Below are 21,232 nucleotides of genomic sequence, written 5' to 3'. Positions count from 1 at the left end.
CACTACTGCCAGTTACTGTGACTTTCTGGAGACCAATGTGAAGCCTGCTATTAGATCCAAACGGTGGGGACTGCTGTTTCATGGAGTCCTTTTGCTGCATGACAATGACACACACTACTAAGAACATCAAGGCTTGTCTGGAGAAACTGAAGTTTGAGGTATTGCCACATCCTCCTTATTTGCCAGATTTGGCACCATGTGATTTCTACCTTTATGGACCGCTAAAGAAACATTTAGGTGGTCGTCGATTCAAGACAGATGACGACATGAAGAAAGCGGTGCACGAGTGGCTGAGAGGACGAGACAAAACCTTTTATTCTGCTGCCACTTCCAGGCAGGTGGCGCAAGTGCATTGAGAAGGGGGGAGACCACATTGAGAAATGACAGCATCAATTTGTTAAGGTTCGTTCCATTTTCTGATAAATTCCATTTTCTAACTTTTAGCTTGACTACCCCTCGTATAAAACAAGGATCAAAAGGCAGAAGCAGCAGAGAAAATATTGTGAACGAAAGGGTTGGGCAAACTCAAGAAACTGCTTAACAGGCAAAGATAAAAAAAAACACAAGCTAACTTTATATTAATAACCAGAGAAACTACCTTTTCCTCACCAATAGGTAATTGCTTTTAGCTAGAACAAAGTTCAGATGATTTTGAGAGCCACGGCTTGATCTTAAATAGGATACCAAAACTAGAACAATCTAATTTCTAGGAGATAAATGTGGTTCGTGGCACAGAGGTAGCACTGCTGCCTCGCAGTAAGGAGACCTGGGTTCGCTTCCCGGCTCCTCCCTGCGTGAAGTTTGCATGTTCTCCCCGTGTCTGCGTGGATTTCCTCCGGGTGCTCTGGTTTCCTCCCACAGTCCAAAGACATGCAGGTTAGGTGCATTGGCGATTCTAAATTGTCCCTAGTGTGTGCTTGGTGTGTATGTGTGTCCTGCGGTGGGCAAGCACCCTGCCCGTGATTTGTTCCTGCCTTGTGCCCTGTGCTGGCTGGGATTGGCTCCAGCAGAACCCCGTGGCCCTGTGTTAGGATATAGCGGGTTGGGTAATGACTGACTGACTAAATGTGGTTCTCGGAAATGACTAGACAGAATACAATTTGAAATTGTGCCTACCTAGCCATTTTCTCTACTTGCTTTCTACAGTTTGAGGATATGAGGACTAGGCACATTACAATGGTACCTGGTTGCGAGGCAAGAGTCAACTCTGGACAGTACATCAATCAATCTCTGTCACATGCCCAAACACTCAATGGGATAATTTAGAGTTGCTAAAATCCCACAGATGCATGTCTCTTGCATATGGAAAAATTAAAAGAGTACCCTAAGAAATCACCATGCAGACAACAAAGAGGGAACATGCAAACTCTATGTAGACAGCAATCACAGTCTCGGATTTGAACTCAGTCTGCTACAATGAGAAAGTAGCAGCACTGGCTACCCAAAAATTACTTTAAAACAGCTATTTTAATTTGCAAGATTTCACCCAGAACTGTGCTCCTTAATTTAAAAATACAGTACTACCCACAGGGATTCTGGGCTGCTGCACAAATACACTGTATGAATTACATGGGTTGTATTTTTCAGAAGTATCAGACTTGTAAATCTGATAAAATGTATGTATGTTTGACTTTGTTAGAATCAGGACCTAATGGAATCTCCCTTTGTAGTCCTGTGTCTTCCCCTGATAGTCTTGTCTTTTACAACTTTGGGGCAGACTGGCACGTCCCATTATCGTATAGAAACTTTATATCCTGCTTTGTGTATCAGCTCAATGGTGATCCCTCTCATTCAGTTTAGGCCTCCATAATCCTATGCTTGTTGTGTCTCAGGTCTCTACAGTCATGTCCTTTTGCATATCAAGCTTCAGTTAGTGAGTCCCATTGCACATCTAGACAGCTGTCCTGTATTCTTATGCATGGGGTGTACTGGCTCCTTTTAATCCATTAACAGGTATTTGTTCCATCCTTTTGATATGTTAGAACTCAAAGCCAATTCGTCTGGCCCTCTCTGTATGTCAGAATGCTGCAGTGTTTGAAGTGGAACCAGATTACTGGCCGTGTTCTATTTATGGCAATACAGTGACATTTAATGAAAACTGTCGGCATCCCGCCCATGAAGATTCCTGAAGAGGTGCTAGTACTCACTGAACTACGCTAAAAAGTTGTTGGTACTCTATGTTGAAACTGTAAAAAGTGTGGGTATTGGTGAGTACCAACCTACTTCAACCATGGGGGCACTCTCATTTCATGTTCACCTCATTTGTCACACAGGACAGTCATGCACTTTTGTGTCCCTCCATAATTAAAAACAAAACTAAACTGTTTCTATCTATGCCTGAATTAGCAAAGGCATTCCGTTTAATCCCAAAGAGACACCCACTTAAGTGCCTCAGTGTTCAATGAGTAGCTCAGTCTACTCCAGGGGTGGCGAACTCCAGGCCTGGAGTGCCGCAGTGGCTACAGGTTTTCATTCTAACCCTTTTCCTAATCAGTGACCAGTTTTCACTGCTAATTAACTTTTTCCCCATCACTTTAATAGCCCTGTTAGAAGAGTTCAGCCCTCTGAATTGATTCCTTTCTTCATTAAATGAAAGCCAAGCAGAAATGAGATATGAAACGAGCCAACAGATGACCAGCTAAACTGAGGTTTCAAACTCCAACCAATTTCACTCCAATGACTTTCTTAATGAGAAGCCAATTCTTGCTGTTAATTAAACCCGTTATTTAATTCCAGGGCTTCTTGCTGTTCTCATTCTGCCACAAAACTGTTGTTTTTCTGTTCTTTCTAAGAGCACCATCAAAATGTTTTGGTGACCTGAGACATCAACCTTTCCAAGACCATCACTTCTCTTTAATTTCAGATATTGTGTGATGGGCACAGGGGAGCTGGTCATGTATTGGCTTGTTTTGTGTCTCATTATTTATTTGACTGCTAATTAAAGAAAAAGAAACAACTATGGGGCCTGAGTCAAGTTAATTAAGTAATCAGCAGCAAAAATTGGTCACTAATTAAGAAGATGGTAAGAATGAAAACCTGCAGCCACTGCTTGCCTCCAGGCCTGGAGTTCACCACCCCTGGTCTAGTCAGTTTAGGTAATGCTAAAGCAAATTGTTCCTGCTGCACTCCAGCCCCACTGACTTTCCCTCATCAATTCTCTTTACCATGTGTACACTCGTGCAAATGTGCAGCCTGTCAGTAGGGGCAATGCAATTGCTCGAGCGGTACTCGCAGCTTTTCCAGTCCTCTTGACCTGTTTGTGTACATCAGAGTGCAGCCGATATGTTCCGCTGCGAGCGAGCGCGCACTTTTAGCGTTGCTATGGTGACCTGTACAGGAAGACCAGATTGCGCTGCTGCGCGGTAAATGGGAGGCGAAGGTTCAGGATTGCCTTAACGTGACGCAGAGCTGCACCGTGCTTTACAGCAGAAAATAAGACACTGCGGGGACCAGGGGTAAGGCGCTGCACGGACGACGGCGGGCTGGGGGACTTGCGTGTGTCTCTCCAGTAAGGCTTCGACTATATGAGGAGCTTTGTATCCGCGCGCTTCGCCGTCGCCGCTAATCCCAGGCGCTAATTGCGCACCCGCAAAGGCGCATCACAGTGCCGCAGAATTTGACAGAGGACGAAGCACTCTATTTTGGTGCTTATGTTTGCGTAATTTTATTTTTTTGGGAAACACGTAGACAAACATGACGTTAAAGATAAACAACATGAATACCTGCCGCGCCAATGTCCACGCCTGTTAATTATGGAAAGAGCGGATACAAACTGCAGGGTCCAGCATTGTAAGAGCAGCGTTTGTTAGGAAGGCACGGTAAAGTTTGCTTTAAAAAGAGTAAGTTTTCACAGGGATCGAGGAAAGGGCCTTTACGACAGGAAGCACTGCAATTGCAGCTACAGTCACGCTCCTGTCAGTTAAAGGAGAGGAGAGACGCAGAGCACCTGAAAATTGCACCGTTTGTGCGTTAAAAATAGCGAGATGAGTTAAAAGTAAGCACGGCGGAGCACATTGCTCATTTCTGCACCATCGATTGCAAAAAAACATCAACATGTAAAACCACGTTTGTTTCTTAAAGTAGGCGTGGCGGATGTGGTGTTTTGACAGAGGAGGTGCGGCATATGCGAAAAAGCGACTCCCTTATTGGTCGGTCCAGCGTTGCAGTGTACTGATTATCTACAGCCAAAGGCGTGGCGTAGAAAACATTGGCCGCGTTTACCTTTATTGGAAAGTCAAGGTGGTTCTTTTTCAGAATATATCGAAATATTAGAGGTGCGGGGAACTGTTTCTCTATTTATGATCGAACTGTGCAAATTATAGACGATTTCCTTGAACACCATTTTGCTACAGTTACATTCGTTTCTGAAAGTGGGAGTGGCGCAAGTTTTTTTTCTAATTACAGCATTTAATAAATTGTATGCGCGCTTGCACAAATCACTAGTGTTTCTCCTTTACCATGAAAAGTGTGCTTCTCGTGTCACGAAATTGGTTTGAAATATTTGGGGCATTTCGACGCAATTTTATAATCACTTCTTCTGTTCTTGTACTGTATACTTTAATTTCGCATTCCAGTTCAACGCGATAGAAATCACAAAAGTTACTGAATGTTTTGTGAGAACCACAAAGCTCGACATATGGACGGCCTTTGGAACATATTACAATTCTGCATGAACTTCTTACCACAATGTGTGGTTTAAAGCAATTATTGTTTATTAATTAGTCAATCAGTGCATAACATGTTAGATACAGAGATTAAATTAATAACGATTACACATTATTTATTGTATGATCTTATGCAGTTTGAACCAGTTGTGATATGGTTTACATATAAATTAGGAGGATGTACTAAAATATTAAAAGGAGAGAAATCAGGCGGATGCCAATTGTTAACATATTGTATGTGTGTTGTGTGTTTACACTGCAGTCAGTGCCAGTGTTGTTATTTTGCACCCTAGGCCTAGGCTGAGGAGTCCCGCCCCCCTCCCATAATCTGTGCCCTAGGAGAATGCCTGATTCACCTTAGTGGTGGCGGTGGCCCTGCCTGCAGTGGACTGGCATGCTGACCAGGAACATAATATACTTGACAGATAAGTGGAGGCCATTTGGTTAATTGGGCTAATTTGGTCAGCTATTAGCTAAGTTGTCCCCGTATATCATCCAGAGAATTTTTATAGTCACGACCCCATTGTTCCTGAGCTAAGAAGCAGCTTTCACTGGCCCTGTCCCAGATTCCATTCAGAAAATCCATCCATTTATCAGTTTATTTTCTGAGCCTGCAGGATGCCATAATTTAGTGTAGCAGCAACATATGCAAATCAGGAACTATCCATGGAGATGGTGCCAGCGTATTGTAGGGCACACTCACGTAGACATCTAAACTTCATCTGGCCAGTTTAGAGTCATCAGCCAATCAAACCTACATGTCTTTGAGATGCAGAAGAAAACAATATTGTCTGGAGAGTGCCTAGGCAGGGATGTCAGCCAGGATTAATGAGCTTTCGTGTAGCAGGTCTAACCTAGCACCAGCAGGTAGCACCATGCCTCCCAGTTCAGAAAATGTCCGACACTCTCGTCATGCATGGCTTCTGGTAGATGAAGCGATGAACCAGAAGTGACAAGGTTGCTGCTTCATTCCACAGCATTAGCTCTTTGTATGTTCATAAACAAATCATTTCAACTACAAGGGATGTATGGATATGTAGAAAAATGGTAATAGTTATACAGAATGTCTAAAATGATAGTAGTAGTAGTAGTAACACTATTGTCACATTTACAGAGTACAGTGAAATTCTTGCTTGCATGCCTGACTAACATGCAATACATTGCCACTCTCTAGCGCCATGATACACAAGAATGTTCTAAGATACGTAACTTTAATTATTTATTCGTTTATCTTTACAGAAAACAAAATCAGTTTACCCAATGTACAACTTACTCCTGTTTTAATTCCCCAGTTTATGACAACAATAAAAAAAGAATTTTCACCTTGAATGCCATTCAAAATGAGAGACACTACAAAAAATTGTAAAGCCACAGACTTAATCGCTTCCCCTCATGCTTTGTGCCATCCTGATTGAATCACTTCACCTACCAGGGCTGTCAGGGTAGAAGTGTGAAAACAATTACATTATTCATTTGTGGCTTGTATGCTGTTTCTGATAAAACTAAGTAAAATAATATACAAGCAATACCAAGAATGTGTTCAATTTGCTGCATCACTTGCAGAAATATGCATAGATAGAATTTTAATTGGCTCCAGGGGGATATTTTGCTTTTTTCAGAGGCTCTTTACATAAATACACACCCTGTGGTCTTAATGCACACCAGAATGACTAAACAGGAGGAATACTAAAAATAAAGAAAATTTCTTCCTTGGCAGTCACAGTGAGGCGTTATGCTGGCATATTGCTGTTGATATAAAGGAGCCCCAGTAGCATTCCTTGGCACACTTTGTTGTCTGAAAGTGTTGGTGTGTCAGAGAGGATGTGCAGCACTGTTCGTAATGACGCTCAGTTTTGTTTTAATTCTCTCCTCTTATACGACCTCCAGGGGGTCCAGAGTGTGTCACATAACTGATCCTGTCAATTTAATTAGCTTGTTGATTCAGATGGCCTCTCTTGAAGTGATGTTACCAGCCCAGCACACCACAGCATAGAAAATTGCACCGGCCATCACAGAGTAATAGAAGATGTGAAGGATGTCACTACTGACATTAAAGCAATGCAGTCTCCTAAGAAAAAAAGTCTGTTCTGTCCTTTCTTATATATAGTAGTTCCCCTACAATTCTAATCCTAACATTTGAATCAAAAAATAGATGTAGATCAAATAATGAGCCTAAGAGTTGGATATAAAGTTTGAGCTTTATGGTTTGAAATTCACCAGAACCAACATAACCTTTTTATTTTTTTGTATGTACACATACTTTTACCAGTGTCCTGAAACAAGTGGAAGAAGTGCAGACTGGCTGGATTAATCTTGTTAAACTATCAGAAATAAGAAATGTGAGTGAAAAGTGAGCTATGACTTTATAATTTGCATCAGACTAATATGACTCTTTAAATTTTGTATACTGACAAGTTATTTTTGCCCTTGCAGATGAGTGACGTGAATTCAGCAAATGATCACTTTTCACACCAGCTTCTTCTGGCACACAGTGGAATTGCAAACTATTGACAAATGCAAGGATATAATCCAGTCTATCTGACTCATTCAGTTAACTACTAGCGGTGTTATTGTGTTACCGGTCAAGGTTTCTGTTTAACATTTTGAGTTGGATGATTCTTTTAGGTTCCCATGACCATGTATGTGAAGATGCAGTTCTTAGATTCCTTGAGTGCACTTTCCCTAAAGAATTATACTTCAACGACAACATTTATTTATATATTTATCTCTATAGCACATTTTCATACAATAATGTAGCTCAAAGTGCTTTAGAAGACGACAAAGTGAAAGTTACAAGAAAAGAAAAACAATTAAGATTAGGCAATAATATTAAAGAATAAAGTAAAAACAAAAAAAAGGTAAGATCAGATCACCGGGTGGACTGAAAAACAAAAAAAAAAAATCAGTTAGGGCAGCAGAAAAAAAAACTAAATCTGCAGGAGTTCCAAGGCCAAAAGACCGCCCAGCCCCCAATGAGCATTCTACCTAACATAGATGCTCCTAAATCAAACCATTAAGTTTTCAGGCTTCACATGATAGGATTTGATGAAGTTGGTCTCATGGACAGCCGAGACACCTGCCTTCATTCCATAATCTCAGAGGGCTGCATGGTGCGTTAATCAGGTGGTGGTGGCACAGATAGCCACCATGGAAGAAATGGAAAAAAAACAGCAGAGAATAGTGGGGATTAGTACAGATTGCAGATCCCTGAAGAATATGATAATTCTGCACCCATATAGTTTATTTTGAATACAACCAAAATGTGGCTATGAGAAAGCCAAATTAAAATAATGGGTTTTTAGCAGTTTTCAGTTCCACAGTATTCACCTGGTGAATTTCTACTGGTAAATATTCCAGATTTTAGGTGTATAAAAGCAGAAGGCCATTGTGTAAAATTGTGTAAAATTTTTCCTGCATTTTTATTACTCTTTAATTTAATATTGTTTTTTGTATCAGAATGCTGCTGCTGGAGTATGTGAATTTCCCCTTGGGATTAATAAAGTATCTATCTATCTATCTATCTATCTATCTATCTATCTATCTATCTATCTATCTATCTATCTATCTATCTATCTATCTAAAATTGTTCATATTCAGTACCTGGTTTTGATTATGCTTGTTTTTATCAGACAAAAACAAAACCAAATAGTAAACTGTGTTGTGTAGTGTAGTAAGCTTCCACTAACACTTTTCAATAAGAAATATCGGAGATAATGATTAAGGTTTTGATATATATCCTGTAACTTTTTTTTTTTGGTGTAAATATGTATTATCTAACTGCCTTACCTTAACCTTTCTTGTTTCTATTTGTCTGTTTTATTTCATTCTGTCTGTTATTAGATGCAATTGAGAAGGCAAATTTCATGTTTTCTTGTGTAAAAATGACTAAATAAAGAAATCTTAAACCTTAACATTAACATTAAACTCATATTATATCCAAACCCGTTAAGTGTACAGTTCTGTCTCATTGTGACACAAAAACTAAACTCCATAATAGCTCTTTAACCGTACCATAATTACTGAAACTAATATATATATAAAAATAAAACGGAAATGTCTTTGTAAAATTAAAACTAAAAATACACAATGAAGGAAAACTAAAGTTAAACTGAATTTCTAAATAAGGTCAGAAAAAAAATATAGAAATAAAAACTAATATTAAAAGGCAAAACTATAATAACCTTGGACTGGAGTATGTTCTGTGAAGTGTTATTTGTTTCAAGACTAATAAAATCTAATTCCCTTAGTCTGTCATAGGTTCCTTTTACCACAAATGCAGTTTGTTTCTGTTCTGCATTATAGTGTTTTAGAATCATGTTCCTTGATTAGTATTCCAAAGTCTTATAATGAAACTGAACATTGTATCTTTTTTTGTAACTACTGCATATAATTAAATGACCCCCCCCCCCCCCAAGCCAAAAGATAAAGAGGAATGTTATTCATTAAGAAAAAACAAGTAGTAAATTCATAGACAATCATTGACAAAATGGATGAACACTGATGACAGGTACTGTATATGAAGAAAAGTAAAAAGTGCAATTTGAAATAGCGGAACAAAAACACAACAGCAAAACATGTCCAGTACTTATGGTACATAGCCTTCATAAGAAAGAATATTAAATTGGCGGGAGTAAGAAAATAATGCTGCAACATGTCACTGCTTCAGAAGTTCACATCATACAGTAAAGTGAATTTCCTAAAAGTAATAATTTACATTAAAAGAGAAGTGCAGTTTGCTAATAAGCAATAAAACACTAATGGAATGAAGAGATGCTATTTAAATTACATTAGCTGCACTTAAGGAAGCTAGCAGAAATACTCTGTTCTTGGCATATTAAGGCACTTTAAAGTGCAGCTGCATAAGTGTTTTAGTCATTTACAGAAAACTTGTTAAAGTTATTTATTAGTAGGGAACATTTTCTAATCTGCATTTATTTCTTTAATGTGTGTTAACAGGTACGGGGAAACCAGTGAGGATATGCAGCCCAGAGAACGGATGCGCAAACATAAATTTACAGAAGCAGAGCTAGATATACTAATTGAAGAAGTCACCCAGAAAGAAGACATTTTGTTTGGCTTACAAGGCAACTGCATGACGACATATGAGAAGAATAAAATATGGGTCGAAATAGCTCACCGGTTGTACGCAGCATCTGGAATGCAACGCACAGTAAGTGAGATAAAGAGGAGGTGGCAAGACTTAAAACGCAGAACTAAGCAGAAGGTTGAAGATGCACGGTGTCACATGTCAAAATCAAGCCCATCATCAGCTTTATACCTAACTGCAATGGAGCAAAGAGTATACGACTCTTTAAATATTCACACAGTGGTGAAAGAGGAAGAACAGGACTCTGCTCATTTACCTACTTGTGAAGGTAATTGCCAGGTTTGTAAAGATTTAGAATGTCCACGTTCATCACTTTAATGTACAGAAATATTGATCACATAACCCCCAGCTTTATATTATTGTATACTGTATTTAGGTGAAACCTACGGATAAACAAACAGTTATATAGAATGAACTTTATTAATTCTCAGAGGGATACTTGGCTTTCTCCAGCAGTGACACAGAACATAAAGTCATATCATAAACTTTAAAATCAAGGTGCAGATTATGAAATAAGTATTAGGCCCAGAATTATAAATACAATATGCTCACTGTACATGAAATGTGTAAATGTCACTAATGCATATTTATCTGTGCCAGCATATCTGTTACAATGGGCTAGGGAGAGAATGGACGAAATAAGGTTACACATTTTAATTGCCATGGGCAAAAAAAGAGCCCAAGTAGTACAAGTTAATCACAGTAGTGGAATTAGCAAGTGGCTTAAAGTTCCTGATGGTAATGCATCATGGAGAGAATGGCAGCGTTAATTAACATTTTATCATCATCTTCGTTTTGGAAGCTGTCTCTCATCAGTTCACATCAGCCATGCAATACAGCAAGCCTTTTTAATTAGTTTAGTTAGGTATCTGCCATTCCTTGAGCTAATGTTACCAAAGGCTACTTAAGATGCACATACCTATTATAATTTAGGCACAGGAGGCCAAAGTTACTTTGTCAGGGTAACACAGAAGTTCAAAACCAAGAATTAAACTGGTAGCCTTGTGGTTTAAAATCCAATCATCCTGAGTTAATGTGCTACATCCATTATTTCCTTTTAATGGTTTAGGTCTGACATGGACATACATAGTGGGGGTGAGGTGTACGAGTAGCAAAATGACTTTGTAGTTTAGGTACAATTAATTAAACTGGGCATGGAGAATGGCATACCCTGCTTATTCCATACATTGATACTTCTCCTTAACTTTAGTTCTGTCTGTGCATGTCAGTGTAAAATTAATTAGGCTCAGAAAGTACACCTTGGACCTGCAATTTATAGTAGACTCAAGAAGGCTAATAGAATATTAGGTTATATATCACCATGTATGAAGTACAGATCAAGAGAGGTCTTGCTTAAATTATATAACACACCAGTGCGGCTTCATGTGGAGTACTGTGTACAGTTTTGGTCTTCAAATAAGAAAAAAGCAGTGCCAGGAAAACTACAGAGAAGAGTGACTAGGTATAATCAGAATATAAGTTTAATGTCACTGTGCTCTGTGCAAATATTTTAAATGTTTTTCTTTTCTTTCTACATGCACAGCTGAGCCAGATTTAGTACAAAGGGGCTCAGCATTTAGAACTGTTAGGACAAGATAGACAAAGACAAATGGGCAACGTGCACTATTTCTGTGTGTTAGATCAGCATAGTATCCTCTCTTTTCCTTGTTTGGAATGGCATGATTTACCTAAGTAAGGGCCTGCACATGGAGAAAGAGTATAAAGCCTTGGAACATTGCCCGGCACACCTTTGAAGCCGACGGACGGATGGAAGATTACGTCATCCGATCCTGAAAATCCTTCCAGCACAGCAATGAAAATGGCAGACTCTACACATGAGCTTGCCATGGCTTCCTCGTCTGTTATGCCGCGTAAACCGTCAATAAAGAAAGCGAAGTTATTTTCTCCTGTGATTTCTTACTGCCATATCACTAAGGGAGGGGTATCGCCTTTTTACATTATATCAATACTAGCGACCTGGCGCACGCTACGCTGCGCGTTGGATGTCCACAGTTGAAGGACTCCCTGTTTAAACGCGGCTGCCAGTTGTGAACTGGGTCCTTCATATCACCGCATTTGATTTTTGCATGGGAAACAAAATTTCAAAACAAAACCCATGATTCACGAAGTGTGGGACGCAGACTAATCAGAAGGGGTTTCAGTTGCCTTTCGTTGTGCAGCAGAGACACGTCGTTGAGCTAATCTGTGTGAATGCTGCCTGTCCGTTTCTTGCGAGCGACTGGCACACCTTTGCCTCTTTGCTTCGTGATGACGCTGTAATGTGTCCTCTCTCGCATCAGCAGGTTCAGTTGCCTTTCGTTTCGGCATTGTTCCGTAAGGTCTCCTCCATACAAGTGCACATGGGTATCTGAATACGGAAAGGCATAGTGGGCCGGAAGGGAGAAAATAGAAAATCGCGGCTTGAAACACACGAATTGGTGACCAGGGGAACCATCCGACTCAGACGCGGGGCTCGAAATACTCACGTGCACAAAGGGGAAAGAACGGAGGGGGGTAAGCAGGAATTCTGAGAGGGGAAGGACTGGGGCTTTTCTACGGGGGCAGCTATACAGCCAAAAGGAACCCGGACACGGACACGGATGCCGCGCTGGGCTTTTATTATATAGATAGGTTCGGGTTACTTAAAATGCAGCAATTAAAAAGAACTTATTCCAACCAGGGAGTTAGCACCCCCTAAAGGTTAACAATAGGCTGATATCCGAACCAAGAAATATGAGCTATGAAAGGAGCTGAACCTTTTCAGTGTAAGAAAACAGAGATTATGAGGGGACATGATTGAAGTATTTAAAATTATGAAAGGAGTTAGTACAGTAGATCCCAGTCGTTGCTTTAGAATAAACAAGAACACTGGGTCACAAATGTTTTACCTCTTGCAAAGAACCTTAGACATATGGAATAAATTACCAAGTAGATGTGATGGAAAGCAGGACTTAAGGGATCATCAAATCTCAACTTTATGTTATTTTTGACAATCTAGGTGTGTAGGATGGACAGTCCTGGTGGGAGGAATAGCCAGATCTCATCACTATTTTTCTAATATTCTACTGACCTGACATTACATTGTTATTTTAGCTGATTCTGCTTATCCATAGGTAGGCAGTTTGGGGTAGTTCTGGTTCAGTTCCTGTCCTTAGCCCACTGTGTAACCCTAAACAAAGTCAAATCTCTTTTTTTTCTTGTACGTGTACACCATGCATGAATGTGTCTCCCATGTCTATATGGACTTATTTTGTTAGATTACTTTTATTGGTATGGCATTGCCATGCAACACCATTTGAACCCTTGGTTTGTTTCCATGCTGAGGTACCATTTTGAACAGTGTCTTGCATGTGTGGGTTTCCTTTCCAGAGTCTTGTCTGGTTTCTTCTTACAAACCAAAGATATTCTGTTGGATTGATGGGTGACACTAATAATTTAACCAATCTAGGTGAACATGAGTGTTCAAGTGAGTACTTCCTGTAATGCTATGGTGGGTCACCCAGGACTGATTGCTGCTTTTCAGTTGACTTCTTTTATCAATATCGGTTGTGGTTTCCTTGAACATTATACTAGAAAAAGAAAACGGGTGAGTGCATATATTGGTTTAATTAATTAGCCACACCGTCCATATCAAAGTTTTGACAAGATGCTGATCTGGGAGCCAGTGCACGTTTGTGTTTTATATTTCTTGATGCTGCCATGTTTTGAATTACAGTAATCATAGAGTAGTAATTGACTAATCTGAATAGCTGGAAACAAAGGATTAAAATTGACAGTTCTGATTGATAGACATGAATGAGGCAGCTTTGTAGTGTTTTTTTTTATATATTAAGAGAACTACAGTATTACTAAGTAATTTTGCAAAATGTCTGAGCCAGAGAAAAAACCTTACCCTTTTCTCCCTTTGAAGTATCTTCTTTTGTTCTTTGTCTTAATTTTAAATTTTGCATATGGTTACCATCATGCTTGCTTGTGTTTTCTCCTTCTTTCTTTCTTGAATTAATGTCATTTCTTGTTTTGCCTTCTTTTTTGGGTATTTTTTAGTTTTGATGATCATCATATAAAATGCCTGTCGTTTCAAAGTATGCAGCTTTCAGGTAAAGAAGAAATCCCATATACACACACACTCTTTTTCATCTCCAACAGTTGTATTTTTAACTTGGTGGAATTTATTTTTTTCTTTCCTGATGACATAATTTAATGTCTTCTGTGTTTTCGTAAGGTACCTTCTCCTGCCAAGATGCCCTGTCACCAGTTATTTGCGAGAAATTGCCTGAAGCCCAGTCTTCATCCCTGCAGCTTCACCAAAGTGAGGAAACATCACAGGTGCCTCCTCTGTCCAAGCCTGCATCATATACTGAACAGTTCCCTTGTATGCCCTATGCCAACCATGACATAAAAACTGTTAACCAGGAATGTAGCCAGATTTCATCTCAAAATGTCCCAGAATCAGAAAGCAGTCTTTCAGTGGTGAATGACATTTGTGATGCTCCATTACCTTCTTTTCCAGGTTTACGTAGCCCTCGAAAAATTCACAGCATTTCCAATCCCAACAGAATTGTCTCCGTTGGCCATTTTGAGCAGCAGCTGCTTCGGGCTCACAGGGAACACACTGCTGTTCTCAAGGAAGGTTTCCGAACCCTGACTAGACAAAATAGGCTAATTTATAGGGAAATGTGTGAAACAAATAAAAATATTGCACGCATTGCTTCCCGCATTGCAGAAAAAAATGAAAGTGTGTCAGAACTGGCAGAGGAATTAGTGGGCATCCACCAGAAAATCACTGAGAGTATTGATGCAACTAATTGTCTCCAAGATAGAGTTATAGATTTACTGGCTGCTCAGCAGGAGAGGCCCATAATTGTTGTTCCCAGCTCAGTTCATGGCAGCCTTGTTTCTTCATCTTCCTCAGCTGATATACTGGCAACATCAATGCACAGAGAGCAAGGAAAATAATGTGACAGCATTGTTTAGCAGATGGCTGCTGAACAAGACAGTAGTGCAGTGGTTGAACTGCTTGAAGTCCATTTGACTTGCAGTCTGGGATGCCTTCTATGTGTAGTCTGCAATGTCTGGGTGTGTCTGACTGGGTTTCAGCCTGAGGTAATGATTTTCTTGCACTGTTCCAAATGAGAGGAGAGGAAACAACACTGCAAGCATTTAAAGCACAGAACTCATTTGTAAGGTTGCCGAAACACACCAACCTGCTGTGACAATCGCCTCTTTTAAACTTTGCTACCTTCTTTTGAATTGAATCGGCAAGCTGCATAGTCTATAAGGATGATGGGCAAATTCATTGTTCTTCACCGAGCACGTTTCTCCTCACTTCTAATCAATGTTTTCAATTTTATGAGAGTTCTAAAAAAATGAAGAAAATAAGACTTTTTCACAAATACTGTAAGTTTCTTTGAATAGCATACAAGGAGAAAATGTCAGCAAATACTATTTGACTTGCACTGGTAGTGTTTTGATATGGAAGAGTGAGTGACACTTCTAGTTCCTCCAGTTGTTGAGAAGAAATTGAACTACATTGAACTTCAAAACAATATGGATATTTTATTTTCCCCATTCCATGCTTACATTTCAAGTTAATAACTGACTGCACAGGTAGAGGCTACTTATAAGCGAGCCACTCTTTATAGATATGATTTTTCTGCTGTTTATAAATGGTCTTTTCTTATACTCTTGTGAAATGACTGCATGTCCTGAATGCAACTCATGTTCATTGTAATCGTGTCAAACTTAAAAGAGGACTCATCACAACACTTTCCAGGGCCTGTGCCAGTATCCCAAAACAGTTTTATATCAGTTACATGTAAGAAGAAATGCAGTAGTTTAAAATTAAATCATGTCACTTCATATTTTCAAATGCAGGAAATTACAATAACGTGATTTCTGCTATGGCCGCGTCACCTGGAACATGATATTAGTAACAGTGATGCTTGTTACTGTCTTCAATGAATAGGAAGAAGAATGGCCAACTCCAAACAAGGTTTGTTTTTCAGAACCCTCACTGGGCCATATGAAATTTACAGAAAAAAGTTAACAGACAATAAATTTAACATTTTTTTAATAAGCAGTGATGTAGGCAGCTTATTTTCATTGTAGCAGGTTTCTTTATTGGCAACACTTTGCAGGGTTTTCTGTGTGCAATTTTCTTATCACTGTAAATGCATATTTTGGTCCAGCACAGAAGTGAACGTTGTAGGATTTATCTTACTCACCTGTGTACATTACACTATTCACCATAACTGACAGCAACATCAAAATATACAGTCGTGGCCAAAAGTCTTAAGAATGACCCAAGTGTTGGTTTTCACAACGTTTGCTGCTTCAGTGTTTTTAGATCTTTTTGTCAAATGTTTCTGTGGCATACTGAAGTAGAATTACAAGCATTTCATAAGTTTCAAATGCTTTTTTTGACAGTTACATTATTTGCAGTGTTGGCCCTTCTTTCTTTTTCAAGACCTCTGCAATTCGCCCTGGCATGCTGTTTATCAACTTCTGGGCCCAATCCTGACTAATGGCAGCCCACTCTTGCATAATCAATTCTTGGAGTTTGTCAGAAGTGGTGGATTTTTGTTTGTCCACCCACCTCTTGAGGATTGACCACAAGTTCTGAATTGGATTAATGCCTGGGGAATTTCCTGGCCATGGACCCAAAATTTCAATGTTTTGTTCGCTGAGCTACTTACCGTAGTTATCACTTTTGCCTTATGGCACGGTGCTCCATCATCCTGGAAAAGGCATTGTTGGTCACCAAACTATTTGTGAATTTCCCATTGGGATTAATAAAGTATCTATCTATCTATCTATCTATCTATCTATCTATCTATCTATCTATCTATCTATCTATCTATCTATCTATACATGGATGGTTGGGAGAAGTTGCTCTCGGAGGATGTTTTGGTCCCATTCTTTATTCACAGCTGTGTTCTTAGGCAAAATTGTGAGTGAGCCCTGCACTCCCTTGGCTGAGAAACAAACCTCCACATGAATGGTCTCAGGATGCTTTACTGTTGGCATGACTCAGGACTGATGGTAGCGCCGCTCACCTTTTCTTCTCTTTTTTCTGGATGCCCCAAAGGAAAGAGGCTTAGTCATAGAAAATGACTTGACCCCAGCAGTCCAATCCCTGTACCTTTTACAGAATATCAGTCTGTCCCTGATGTTTTTCTTGGCTTCTTTGCTGCCCTTCTTGATACCCGGCCATTCTCCAAAAGTCTTTACCTCACTCACATCTGCCTGCTGCCATTCCTGAGCTGAATCAACTTTAGGAGATGGTCCTGGCACTTGTTAGATTTTCTTGGGTGCTCTGAAGTTGTCTTCACAACAGCAGTGGAAATGTTTTTTTTTGGGATTAAGTTCATTTTCATGACAAAGAGGGACTTTGCAATTAATTACAATTCATCTGATCACTCTTCATAACATTCTGGAGTATACGCAAACTGCCATCATAAAAACTGAGGCAGCAAATTTTGTGAAAATTAATATTTGTGTCATTCTCATAACTTTTGGCCACAACTGTACACTCTTCAATTTACATTAAACAAAATATGACACAAAATTCAAAACTAAACAATGAAAGTAATGTCCTTTTTAATATATAGTAAAACACATTGTTGCGTTCTCTCCTCCAGCAGTCAAAAAACCTGCTTCAACCCCAGGAGGTCAAAGGTCAGCCTTTTAAAAAGGACAGGCTATCATAATTAAGAGCAACACCTGGTGTGATATGAGTGCACCAAACGTAGCAAAAAGGGTGTGAGGCCTCCTAAAAGCTCCACAAGCCAGGCTCTACCTGACTAGAATAGATCTTGCCCCAGGCAGCCTGATTGCCAAATGTCACAGGCTGACTTTGGCCTACACAGGCCCATAAAGGGGAACTGGCTTTTAATGCTTTAAAGTAAAGTAAATGTCCCAAAATATCAAAAATGCCCTTCGAGAGAGAAAGGGTAAACCATAAAAAAAACCCTCTGGCTTAATGACAAGGCCAGTGCAGAATCTTTCTAAATAAGGATATTTATTTGAAAATCACAAAGAAGCACAAAGAGGTGAAAAGGCAAAAAAGAATTTGCCTAAAAGGGCTGTTCAGAGCAGACAAGTCCTCAAAATCTTAGGGCAGAAGAAAGAAAGCTAAAGTGACTAGCAAAAGCAATACTTGCCAATAAAGCACTCTAGAACAACAATCAATGAACCACTAGAGGATCTGCTTAGCAGTTTCAAATATATAGGCTGGGGACGGTCCTTCAGCGATGACATAGGGGTGGCCCCGCCTCTTAGGGTTTCACCCACAAAATAGAAGTAACAGAGGTAACACATAATACTTACAGTAAATAGTAAGTAAATAAAAAGAATAATAGCAACACAAAATACATAAATATTAAAACATCAGGAAAATAATATCTTAATACATAATTCGCCAGTCTCCTCACTCACTCACGTCCGTCCGAAGCGGAATGCGCAGTCGCCTTCTGTGCACGTCCGAAGCTGAATGCGCAGTCGCCTTCTGCGCAGCTGCCTGAAAAACCTTACGAGACTCACATCGCGGCAGGCGGCGGATTTACGGCCACGAAAATTCAAATAGAAAGGCGACTTCGATTAAAGCTCTAGAGGCCTGAAAGGCGATTTCGACTACAGCTCGAGGCCTAATTACGCATTCTTTCAATACACCTATATCAGGTTTGTGGTGCTTATACTTATTACTATTCCACTCATGCCCGTTTCATCTTACGTTGTCGAAACGGGCTCTTTGCCTAGTTTTACAATAAACAAAGACGACAGAGCAAAGGAAAATAAGCATAAGCCCGAGAAAACACTCTGGGTGAAACACGATACTATCCAGTCTGGCCATTGATAGACAGCACAGCATTTGCCAAACATAGAGCCACTCTTATACTAGTAACTAGTTACAAATTCTTAGCACAATTCAGTTTTCTATTTAATAGTGTAGCAGTTCACAAATACTAGTTACATAAACTTGACAACTTGCTGTAATATTCTCATTTCTTCTTTTTCAGCAGGATTTTCTATTATATTTGTTTTAGTTTTGATGCTTATGCAAACAAATTGTGAATTTGCAAGGGTCTTTGTTATCTACTACTAAAATAATGACTTTTGGCTTTTTTTATTGACATGTCATCTTTTTGGTTTTCCTCTAATGAAGGCAAGTATTCGCATATGTAATTTTTTTTTTTTGATCTAAAAGAAATTTATCCTATACTGTGTCAGTTTTCAGCTTTAATGCATGTAAAATATCTTCTGAAAGCAGCTGGCTGTGTCTTCAACAGCAGTAAGTGATTGGGTTTGTTAATAATTCTAGACTGTTTGAGTCGCCCAAAGCTGTCAAACTATTAATTATGGCTTCCACCTATAATAAAAAATATCTGCAGGCCTTCATCATCTGTAATCTGCTGTCTCACAACAATGCTGAGGACCTTACAGAATGATGTGATGCCAGCTGGTGGATTAAATATCCAAAATAATTTGAAAATGTATAAGTACTTTTTAAATTTTGGAGTGATTCCATTCATAAATGGCTTAACCTACAGTCAGCTCCTATAAAGCTGTGCCATAACCACTTGTCTTCTTCTGGCAGTGAATCTGTACAAAGCATTTATACAGCCATCTGTGTCCAAAGAATGAGAGTTTGGTATGGATTGCTGTTTCGGTCAGACGGGTAAATAGCAGTTGACACTGATAACTAGTTAAAACTCCATTTTATCTGAATGAGATAGAAATACAGTGGAACCTCGGTTCACGACCATAATTCGTTCCAAAACTCTGGTCGTAAACCGAGTTGGTTGTGAACCGAATCAATTTCTCCCATAGGATTGTATGTAAATACAATTAATCCGTTCCAGACCGTACAAACTGTATGTATATATATATATTTTTTTTTAGTTTTTAAGCACAAATATAGTTAATTATACCATAGAATGCACAGGGTAATAGTAAACTAAATGTAAAAACATTGAATAACACTGAGAAAACCTTGAACAACAGTGAAAACTAACACTGCAATAGTTTGCGCTATAGTGCTAGGAACCGCTCGCTAAAAACACTTTTTTTTAATGAGTTTTAAGCACAGGGGAAAAAAATGAACATTTGAAAAATCCGTAATTTAACAAACCACCAAGAAAAGTAACATTGCAACAATGCAGGCTACGAACCGATCGCTGTAAATAGAACTGAAAACAAAAACAAGCCTTCTCTACCTTATGTGTCCCTCGCTTGCTCTCTCTCGCGCCTGTGTGTGTGTGCGTGCGTCTCTCTTTTGCGAGCCTGGAGCACCTGTGTGTGTGTCTCTGTAGAGCGCTCCTGTGTGTGTGCGCACCTCTCGCGTGTGCTCCTGTGTGTGTGCGCGCGGCTCTCTCTGTCTCGCGCTGCCTGTATGTGTGCCTCTGTCTCTCGCGCTGCCTCTCTCGCGCTGTGTGTGTGTGTGTGTGTGTGTACGTATGTGTGTCGTGCTCTCTCGCTCTCTCTCTTGCTGCGCTGCACAGGAAATGCACAGGGAGAGACTGAACATGTATAAACCGAAAGGGAACCTGGCTTGTTCGTATACCGAGCGTGTGGTCGTGAACCGAGGCAAAAGTTTGGCGAACTTTTTGGTCGTAAACCGAGTTGTACATGTACCGAGACGTTCGTGAACCGAGGTTCCACTGTACTGTTTTTCCTTACAGCTTGTCAGGATAATCTTTAGGTAAACTTGTATATTTTGCTCTCCAGCCTTGAGATTCACCCTTCTAGTAATTGCACACCTTGATACAATTGTTCTTATTGCAGAATTTGCAGCTGGAGTCTAATGTTTTTTTGTTGTAATACAGAATGCAAATTAATTCATCCACAATGTGTTCAGCATCCATGTACTGTATATACAGTATTATAGAAAAAGCATTGCAGTATGAAATCTTAGAAAAGAAAGACAATGTTTGTTCTGCTTCACACTTTACGTAGTCTTCCACCTGTTTGTCATACTTCATCGTCGCAATGAGGTGATGTTGGTAGATGCTGCTATTCCTTTGTAGATAAAACAGAAATGTACTTCCTGGAGTTTAACTTGTTGAGAAAAACATCAGATTCTGCTTCTTCCTTTGCCAGATTTTCTAGCGTCAGTGGTTTTGTTTCTGCAACAGCCTTGTGCTTGTGCATTTGTGACTTGAGAATCTGTTCCGCACTATCATTGAGGGCAGCCCGTTGGCTTTTCTGTTAGTCCTTGTCTGTTGAAGCACTTCATTGAGTTTGAGGAACCATTCTGCAGCATGAGCAATGCGTTCAGGACCTTTATGCAGTCCTTACGACTGTTTGATTTCAGAGGGTACTGGTGTATGTGGCCATCTTAGTCTTGCCTATGTTGTCTCCTGCTTCCTAAAGTGAAAAGGTATTTACGTTTATTTGCTTGGCAGACACTTTTATCCAAAGCGACTTACAAACATTAGGTTTGGGCCTGTTTGTTCAGCAAATG

General features: G+C 39.6%; 1 protein-coding gene across 1 annotated transcript; it reads left to right on the top strand.

The window, feature by feature from the left end:
• Nucleotides 1-3,236: 3,236 nt before the first annotated feature.
• Nucleotides 3,237-15,796, top strand: LOC114647299 (myb-related transcription factor, partner of profilin-like). Its single transcript, XM_028795974.2, has 3 exons — nucleotides 3,237-3,455; nucleotides 9,621-10,039; nucleotides 13,994-15,796. The coding sequence occupies exons 2-3, from the start codon at nucleotides 9,643-9,645 to the stop codon at nucleotides 14,725-14,727; spliced, it is 1,131 nt and encodes a 376-aa protein (XP_028651807.1). The 5' UTR covers nucleotides 3,237-3,455; nucleotides 9,621-9,642; the 3' UTR covers nucleotides 14,728-15,796.
• The last annotated feature ends 5,436 nt before the right edge of the window (nucleotides 15,797-21,232 follow it).

This window comes from Erpetoichthys calabaricus, chromosome 2 (genome assembly GCF_900747795.2).
Source record: "Erpetoichthys calabaricus chromosome 2, fErpCal1.3, whole genome shotgun sequence".
Classification (NCBI taxonomy): Eukaryota; Metazoa; Chordata; class Cladistia; order Polypteriformes; family Polypteridae; genus Erpetoichthys; species Erpetoichthys calabaricus.
This window is presented reverse-complemented; position numbering and strand designations above follow the sequence as displayed.